The sequence below is a fragment of the Artemia franciscana genome, chromosome 7, assembly GCF_032884065.1.
Source record: "Artemia franciscana chromosome 7, ASM3288406v1, whole genome shotgun sequence".
Classification (NCBI taxonomy): domain Eukaryota; kingdom Metazoa; phylum Arthropoda; class Branchiopoda; order Anostraca; family Artemiidae; genus Artemia; species Artemia franciscana.
The window spans coordinates 33476449-33486813 of NC_088869.1; the positions used below are offsets into that span (position 1 = coordinate 33476449).

A 10365-nucleotide genomic window follows, 5' to 3' on the forward strand; every position below is an offset into this window, starting at 1 on the left:
GTTTTTATAGGGCTAGTCCTGAAATGCCACTACTTTTGATGTTTTCTAAGATATTAAAGTTCACCTCTGATATAGATACTGTGGAAAAGTGCATACATACATAAAACATTACTTCTAAAAACTATGTTGAGTTTAGATATTACATATTATTATTATTCTTTAGGGTCTTATCAAACCTTGGAATTTTCTGGAAATGTATCTTGGGAAATTGTTAAATTCTCAGTGCAGCCAGTTTGGCACTAAGTTAAGTTGAATCGATTGCTAGCTTATCTGATTTTTTCTACTAGAATTCCCTGTTATTGCTAGATGAAAGCATAGCCTTTGTCCTATGCTATACTATATGCTATACTATACTATGGTCTTGTTGGGTTCCAAATTTTTGGAAAATTTTGTTTTGGCTACTGAAGGTTGATTTTTCAGGGAGGAACAGTAGTAGGGGCACTCGTACATTTATATTAGGATAGACATTATTGGCCAGTTATATTTTTCTACTCTTTGCTAAAAATAATATCTCGATTTTCATCTCTTTTTCACATCATTGTTTCTATAGAAGGTTACTTCTTCATAAGGAATTTTTACAGCCTTTGTCATTGTTCGTATAAATCATCAACAATAAAAGATTACTTTATCAAAGTGAACTTTATTTTGACGGGAAAGTTAGGCCTAGTTAGACGTACCTATACATTTGGTAGGTTGTATTCTCTTCTTTTATTCATAGTGAGACCTTGACATCAAGTTATGGCATCGGCTCGGCATCAAGTTATGCCGAAACTTTTTCTAGAAAAAGACAGAGGGCAAATGCACAATCTCTCCTATACACTTTTATGTATTCAAGCATGACATGGCTTTAGAAGAGTTTATTTGTTGACTTTAAGACAACTTAACTGACACTGCTTAGCTATGGCCAAGCGAGTAGAATTTAGATTTAAGACTACCCAGGCAATCATCGATTACAGATTCGTTTGAATACTGTAAAATTATTTTTAGGCTACTTTATTTCTACTTATCTAGGGGGAAGGATCATAGGACAATCTCAGCAGGGATCACCTCCCTCTCCATCCTTATGCGAAGATATACAACCATGAATAATGTAGCCTATGTGGAAATCAGTAAAGACTGTAATTTAATGCATATTAGTTATTCTGTGAACCTCTGTGTAGAAAGCTGAAATAAAGTTAAACTAAAGAGGAGTGACAGCATAATGGGTTATCTGTAAGTTTTCTTTTTTAATCTGAAATTTTCAGAAATGACATTGATAAACTTATTTATGACGAACTTTATCAAAATACCTTGAATGCGTGAAAATAAACATAATGAAATTCAAAGAACACTAAAAATTTCAGCTCTTTTTCTTTTTAAAGATAGAAAATCAGAACGGGTAACTCTGATAACCTATGTTATAATAGTCTTGTAACTCTGCCTTGTTCAGAATCAATTGACACCAACGATTTCATGTTTATCATTCTGTTGATAAGAACAAAAAAACTACAAAAACTTCTTGAAAATATATTCTGTGTAATTTTCTTTTCTAGGATTTGTTTGAAAAAATGGTTGCTACAGATCCAGAGGCACCAACGCAAGAAGAACAAAATGAACAGGGCGTTAGCAAACAAAGGTTTCTAAGTTTATTTATTATGAGGAGGGACGTATCCAGGATTTTTGTTTGCGGGAGTGAGGGTGCAGAAATAGCTCTCGGACACGCTTCGTAAATCTGTTTATGTGCGTTTTGATACGTTTTACGAGTCAGACACAAATTTTGAGGGAGGGAGTCATACCCCTAGCTTTCCTTGGATACGACCTTAATTTTGAGTGAATCCTTTTTTCCTACTTTTAATACTAAAACGTATTCAGAAGTGCCAGGTCAGAATTTGAAGTTCTTTAAGTGAAGAAACTAATCCTATCAAAAGAATTCTTCGTTGTATAAAACTATCTGGATTTTCCTGATTGACAATGATTCTTTACGATATGTGAAACTTTCTGCCTGTTTAAACACAAAGTACTATGGGAACAAGCTTCGCTTCTTGAATGATTAAATAAAAAAAACAAGTTTGTTTTAACGGCTACTTCCTCATCAACGCCCCGCTCTTTACATTAAAGTTTGACTCTCTTTCTTAAGTGTACTTTTTAAAACAGTAAAAAACTTTAGCGTAAAGAGCGGAGCGTTGATGAGGAAGCAGCCCCTTTCATATACGAAGTAATTTCTGTTCGTTTTAAGTTTTAATGTCGCTCCTTACTTTCCGTTAAAAAAACTTGTTTTTTTATTTAGTTTCTGAACGTTTTTGAATCAATACATGTTTTGATTTTGGCCCTCCGCAGATGAATAATTAAAACGAAATTTGTATATTTATTTTTTTGGCTAAATGGCTTTCTCATAGTTTTGATCGAATGATTCTGAGAAAAAAGGAGTGGGTTAGGAGGCCTAGTTGCCCTACGATCTTTTTGGTTACTTAAAAAGGCAACTAGAATTATTAATTTTGTACGAATGTTTTTATCAGTAAAAGATACACGTAACTTACAAATTAGCTTACGTAACGAACTTCTGTATTCTCATGGTTTTATTACGTATATAAGGGAGTTCATCCCCTCGTCAGTACCTCGCTCTTTACGCTAAAGCTTAAATTTTTTCCCAATTTCTTAAGAATGACCCCTGGATCGCGAAAGCGCAGAATAAATAGTTGAAATTACTAAAAATACTTTAGCTTCAAGAGCGAGGTATTAGGAGGAGGTAAACCCATCATATGCGTAATAGTTTCTGTTTGTTTTAAGTTTTAATGCAGCTCCTTACTTTCAGTTGAAAAGACTTTTTCATATTTTTTTTTTACTGTTTTTTTTTTAAATAATGCTAGAAAATCCTTTGCTCCCTTCATGGATATTTTCTTCCCCCATGACAGATTCCTCCAAGGAAAGTTCCCCCAACATATCCCAATGTTCTCAACCCCTCCCCCAATCAAACAATCCCCCTGAAAACATCTGTACCCTTCCAAATAACCATTACTATATGTAAGAACTGGTCAAAGTTTGTAACTTGTACAAAAAAAAACAAACCAAAAAAACAAATAAACACGCATCCGTGATCTGCCTTCTGGCAAAAAATACAAAATTCCACATTTTTGTAGATAGGAGCTTGAAACTTCTTCAACAGAGTTCTCTGATACGCTGAACCTGATGGTGTGATTTTCTTTAAGATTCTATGACTTTTAGAGATTGTTTCCCCCTATTTTCTAAAATAAGGCAAATTTTCTCAGGCTCGTAAATTTTGGTGGGAACTTGATGAAACTTGTATATTTAAAATCAGCATTAAAATGCGATTCTTTTGATGTAGCTATTGGTATCGAAATTCCATTTTTTAGAGTTTTGGTTACTATTGAGCCGGGTCGCTCCTTACTACAGTTCGTTACCACGAACAGTTTGATATATATATATATATATATATATATATATATATATATATATATATATATATATATATATATATATATATATATATATATATATATATATATATAAAAATAAGTTGTCTGTGTGTGGATCTGTGGATGTGTGGATCAGGTGACGTCATGTTTCGGCTGACGTCATGAAATTAGTTGCCATCATTTTTGCTTTGAAGGTGACGTCATTCAAGTTATATAAGACATATGTTCGCCGTCATGTTTCGGCTGACGTCATGAAATTAGTTGCCATCATTTTTGCTTTGAAGGCGTGACGTCATTCAAGTTATATAAGACGTATGTTCGCGTAGAATTCTATTAATGCTTAAGTTTATAATGACTGATGAAGATGCTCAAAGAGTCTATGCCAAAAAACTTGCTGCTGATAGAGAAAGTCAGAAAAGAAAGCGTGCCGAGGAACTACCAGAGCAACGCGAAAGCAGACTTGCTGCTAAAAGAGAAAGTGAAAAAAGAAGGCGTGCCGAGGAACTACTAGAGCAACGCAGAAGCAGACTTGCTGCTAAAAGAGAAAGTGAAAAAAGAAGGCGTGCCGAGGAACTACTAGAGCAACGCAGAAGCAGACTTGCTGCTAAAAGAGAAAGTGAAAAAAGAAGGCGTGCCGAGGAATCAAAAGACCAGCAGGGAAACAGGCTTGAGGCTGATAGAGAAAGAAAGAACAGAAAGCATGCCGAGGAACTACCAGAGCAACGCAGAAGCAGACTTGCTGCTAAAAGAGAAAGTGAAAAAAGAAGGCGTGCCGAGGAACTACTAGAGCAACGCAGAAGCAGACTTGCTGCTAAAAGAGAAAGTGAAAAAAGAAGGCGTGCCGAGGAATCAAAAGACCAGCAGGGAAACAGGCTTGCTGCTGATAGAGAAAGTAAGAAAAGAAAGCGTGCCGAGGAATCAGAGCAATCTGAAAGTTATCGCCTGGCATTCAGGTACAACCCAGTCGATGATTATAGCTTGAGTAGATGTGTTCAAATCGGGACAATGTCTAAAATTTGTCCCTATTGCAAGGCCTTGAAATTCAATGGTGAAACAATGGGAATGTGTTGCGCCTCAGGAAAAGTTAAACTTCCTCTATTGGCTGCACCACCAGAGCCATTGAAGACTTTCCTTACTGGAACTACGTCAGAATCTAAGCGTTTTTTGTCAAAAATCAGACAATACAACTCATGTTTCCAAATGACGTCGTTTGGAGCCCAAATCGAAAATCCAGATCAATTTATGTCTACTTTCAAAGTAAAAGGGCAAATTTATCATAAAGCAGGGTCCCTTCTACCATTCTCAGGCGAGAATCATAAATTTTTACAATTGTACTTCATCAGTGATAGAAATTCTGAATTGAATGCACGTTGCGAAATTTCTCCCAACGTTGAAAGGACAATCGTTTCCCAATTGCAACATCTTTTCCACGAAAATAATAAGTTAGTGCGTCTGTTCAAAACAGCCATCGATTTGATGCCTACTGATACTCATAAAATTGTTATTTCCGCTGACAAAACGCCTCCTGGCCAACATGTGCGTAGATACAATGCTCCGACTATCGACGAAGTGGCAATCGTTATGGTCGGTGATCAGTTTTTACCTCGAGATATTATTCTACATAAGCGAAACGCTCAGTTGTTAAGAATTGCTGAAACTCATCGATGCTACGATGCCCTACAATATCCTATCATTTTTTGGGATGGAGCCGACGGCTATCACTTTAATATTAAATTGATGAATCCAGCCACTAACAAAGAAATGAATAAGAAATGCAGTGCAATGCATTATTATTCCTATAGACTAATGATTCGGCAGGATGAAGAAAATTATATTTTAAAATGCCGTGAATTGTTTCACCAATTTATGGTTGATATGTATGCTAAAATTGAATCAGAACGTTTGCTATATATCCGCCTGAATCAGACCAAGCTCCGCTCTGAACAATACATTCATTTGCGAGATGCAGTTATAAATGACGGTAATACCACAAACGTTGGAAGATTAACAATTTTACCTTCGTCATATGTTGGCAGTCCCCGTCATATGCATGAATATGCTCAAGATGCTATTGCGTATGTTCGTCTCTATGGTCGTCCAGATTTATTTATTACATTTACATGTAATCAATCTTGGGACGAGATACTGCAGCTTTTACTTCAAGGACAATCGGCGGTTCATAGGCATGACATTACGGCACGTGTCTTCCGGCAAAAGTTGAAATCACTGATAAACTACCTTGTAAAACATGAAGTGTTTGGGTCAGTGCGATGCTGGATGTACTCAGTGGAATGGCAAAAACGAGGTTTGCCACACGCACATATACTAATCTGGCTACATAAAAAAATTACTTCAAACGAAATTGATGATGTGATTTCCGCTGAAATACCTGATAAAATGTCGATAAGGGGTTACATGATATTATTGTAAAAAATATGATACATGGACCTTGCGGTGCACTGAACGAAAATTCACCATGCATGGCCAGAGGAAGGTGCACAAAGCAATATCCTCGACTTTTAGTACCCAAAACAATTACTGGCAATGATGGTTACCCACAATATAGAAGAAGATCTACTGAAGATGGCGGTAAAACAGCAATAATAAAGAAGCGTAACGGTACCACCATCGAAGTAGATAACCAGTGGGTTGTTCCATATTCCCCATTATTATCAAAAACATTTAATGCACACATAAACGTTGAATACTGTAACTCCGTAAAGGCAATCAAATACATATGTAAATACGTCAACAAAGGCAGTGACATGGCAGTTTTTGGCTTGCAGTCCGAAATCAAAGATTTCGATGAAATCGTAGAATAATCAGGCTGGAAGATACATAAGCAGTAATGAAGCTGTTTGGCGAATTCTTTCATTTCCGATACATGAACGTAGTCCAGCTGTTGTTCACTTAGCGGTACATTTACAGAATGGTCAACGTGTTTATTTCACGGAAACCAACGTGCAACAAAGAGTCCTGAATCCACCGGATACAACATTAACAGCTTTTTTTTCGCTTTGCAAAAATGATTCTTTTGCAAAAAAAACTGCTGTATACTGAAGTGCCTTCGTATTACACGTGGAATACTAAAAATAAAGTATTTGAACGTCGAAAACAGGGTAAGTCAGTCGACGGCCAACCTACCATCTTCAAAGATACCACGATAGGAAGACTCTACACCGTTCACCCCAATCAACATGAATGCTTCTTTCTACGCCTGCTTTTGGTGAATGTACCCGGTCCGACATCCTTTGAGTATTTGAGGACTGTAAATGGTACTATACATGACACTTACCGTAGTGCATGCCAAGCTCTGAATTTATTGGAGAATGACCAACACTGGGATAACTGCATCAATGACGCGTGCGAAACGTCAACCCCAAGTCAAATTCGTGCATTGTTTGGCATCATTTTAACAACTTGCTCTCCATCAGCTCCTACAGATTTATGGGAAAAATATAAGTCAAAAATGTCCGAAGATATACTTCATCGAAAACAGTTAGAGACGTCAGACATGACTTTTGATTTTACACCAGAAATTTATAACTACACTTTAGTTGTTATAGAAGATTTTTGCATAAGTATGGCAAACAAACCTCTTCAGGGTTTGGGAATGCCTTCACCTAACCGTATCGCTGCTGTTTCGACATGTGTAGAATTGGATCGTGAACAAAGTTACAGTACGAGTGATCTATTGTCGTATGTACAAAATAACATTTCCAAGTTAACGTCGGAACAAAAAGACATTTATGATACGATAATGCATTGTGTCGATAACAACGTTGGAGAAATTTTCTTTTTGGATGCGCCAGGAGGTACTGGTAAAACGTTTGTGATAAAACTGATTCTGGCATCAATTCGATCTAAAAATGATATAGCGTTGGCAATTGCGTCGTCCGGAATAGCCGCAACATTGCTGCCTGGTGGAAGAACTGCTCATTCCGCTTTGAAATTGCCTCTGAACTTGCATTCTACAGAAACTCCCACGTGCAATATTTCCAAATCATCTGGGATGGGTAAGTATTGCAGCAATGCAAACTTATTATTTGGGATGAGTGCACAATGGCACACAAAAAATCGCTCGAGGCTCTGGATCAATGCTTGAAAGATTTGCGAGGGAAGTCGAAACCCTTTGGCAGCACCTTAATATTGCTTGCGGGAGATTTCAGGCAAACATTACCTATAATACCTAGATCAACTCCTGCAGACGAAATGAATGCTTGCCTGAAAAATTCTAATTTATGGGCACACGTAAAAACATTAAAATTAACTACAAATATGCGTGTCCGATTGCAAAACGATGACTCTGGTCAAACATTTTCAGATCAATTGCTGGCAATGGGAAACGGAAAGCTCCAGTAGACTCAATTTCAGGACGTATACAACTACCTGCTGATTTCTGTAATTTAGTGACGTCCAAAAATGAATTGATTGAAAAAGTATTTCCGAATATTCTAAAAAATTATAAAAATAATAAATGGCTAAGTGAAAGAGCGATTCTCGCACCCAAAAATATAGACGTCCACGAAATCAACAATATTGTTTTGACCAAGATTCAAGACCAGGCAGTCCTTTACAAGTCAGTCGACACAGTTTTGGAACCAATGAAGCGGTTAATTATCCATCTGAATTTTAAATTCCATAGATCTTTCAGGGTTTCCACCACACGTGCTACAACTAAAAATAGGCGTACCAATAATATTGTTACGTAACATAAACCCACCAAAGCTTTGCAATGGCACTCGACTTGCCGTAAAAAAAACAATGGAAAACCTAATAGAGGCCACAATCCTGACAGGGCCTTTTGAGGGTGAGGCTGTTCTTATTCCTCGCATTCCCATGATTCCAACAGATCTGCCTTTTCAATTTAAAAGATTGCAATTCCCAATTCGATTAGCATTTGCAATCACCATTAACAAAGCTCAAGGTCAATCATTAGAAAAATGTGGTATTGATCTTAATACTGATTGTTTTTCCCATGGACAATTGTACGTTGCATGTTCGAGGGTCGGTAAACCTGACAATCTATTTATATGCAGCGAGAATTGGACAGCGAAGAATGTTGTATATTCGCAAGTTTTACGCAGTTAATTTGTATTTCGGAACCAAATGAAGCGGTTAATTATCCATCTGAATTTTTAAATTCCATAGATCCTTCAGGGTGTCCACCACACCTGCTACAACTAAAAATAGGCGTACCAATAATACTTTTAAGAAATATCAACCCACCAAAGCTTTGCAATGGCACGCGACTTGCCGTAAAAAAAAAAACAATGGAAAACCTAATAGATGCCACAATCTTGACAGGGCCTTATGAGGGTGAGGCTGTTCTTATTCCTCGTATTCCCATGATTCCAACGGATCTGCTTTTTCAATTTAAAAGATTGCAATTCCCAATTCGATTAGCATTTGCAACCACCATCAACAAAGCTCAAGGGCAATCACTAGAAAAATGCGGTATAGATCTTAATACAGATTGCTTTACCAATGTACAATTGTATGTTGCATCTTTGAGGGTCGGTAAACCTGACAATCTATTTATACGCACAGACAATGGGACAGCGAAGACTGTTGTATATTCACAAGTTTTACGTAGTTAATTTGTATTGTATCTATCTATCTATCTATCTATATAAAAAACGAGTTGTGTGTATGCATGTTTGTTTGTTTGTAAAAAGAGCGTTTGCATATGACGTCATTATTAGTACATACGGCTTTGTATATGGACAGACAATGGGAAAGCCAAGAATGTTGTATATTCGCAAATTTTTACGTAGTTTGAAACACATATATAAATCTATCTATATTCACAGGTGGGACACAGGGACACAACTACAATGGCGCGTAACTAATATGGCGCGTAACTAATATGGCGCGTAACGACTTACGCGCGCGGGGGGCTTGGGGGGGCGCGAAGCGCCCCACCAACTAGTGTTGGGTTGGCGCGAAGCGCCACCCCAACAGCTAGTATATATATAATTATTGCTCGTTTAATAAGATAGATATAGGGTAATCAAGACAACAATGATGAGCGGAGCTAGAGCAACGTTTAATTTGCATACTGGAAGGTCCAGTAAGAGGGAGTCCTGTTTGTGGGAGTAGACCTACAAGATATTCAAATGGTATCCAGCATAATTTTTCGGTGCATAGGCTATATTCTCAGCAATATTTCAAATAATTTTTGCTCGATCATCGTTATCTTATTAGATATTTTAATAAATAGGCCTAGATCTGACAAAGCCTTGCCCGACATGGCTTTCAAACTTCATCTATATATCTTAGAAATAAATCTTTTCTAAACTTTATTTTATTCCGTAGTGTATCTTTCAGGTATATGCTATGGCGTGAGACAATTTCTTCTAGCTCCGTTCTTGGATTCCGAATAGAAGGGATGAGGCATTTGGAAGGAGCATCTACAAGAGAATTTCGAATAATGAAAGATCCAGAGTCCATAAAAAATTCTTTCAGAAAATTTACTGGGAATAATACAAGGATTTGGTAATTATCTTAAACTAGTAGTTTAGTGGTTAAGTCATTCAAGACATTGAATGACTTCTATTGGCTATTATTTTCATCGCAAACATATTGTCAGTTAAATCTTTAACAATAATTTGGTTCATTGTAAAGCAGATTTTCTAGTGGATATATTATCTAGGGAATTCTAGCCGGAAATAACCATCTTCAAGTGTTTCTGATTTTAAAAAAGAAATCAGGGTTTGAATGGCAATTTGCACTAAACAAATATGGAAAAAAAAATACATGATTGTACTCCAGTATGAAATTACAAACCCATGGCCAGTTGAGCCAAAATACTTAAACTATGGTACTTATTATTTTTTATGTTCGCAAGTAAGTACATCCTAAGTTTTTATTTTTTATTTATATTCTTCTAGCACGAAATAAACTAGTCATTTTAGGTAAAATAATTATCTAGACACTCTGTTTTTGTAAA

The 10365-nt window shown here is 36.7% G+C and overlaps 1 protein-coding gene across 1 annotated transcript in view; it reads left to right on the top strand.

Annotated features, from left to right (window-relative positions):
• LOC136029185 (inositol-trisphosphate 3-kinase B-like) overlaps positions 1–9915 on the top strand; it is an 89947-nt gene extending 80032 nt beyond the window's left edge. Inside the window, exons 7-8 of the mRNA XM_065707310.1 lie at positions 1533–1615; positions 9732–9915. Coding sequence (XP_065563382.1) covers positions 1533–1615; positions 9732–9915 — 267 coding nt within the window. The remainder of the gene's footprint in view (positions 1–1532; positions 1616–9731) is intronic.
• Positions 9916–10365: the final 450 nt, after the last annotated feature.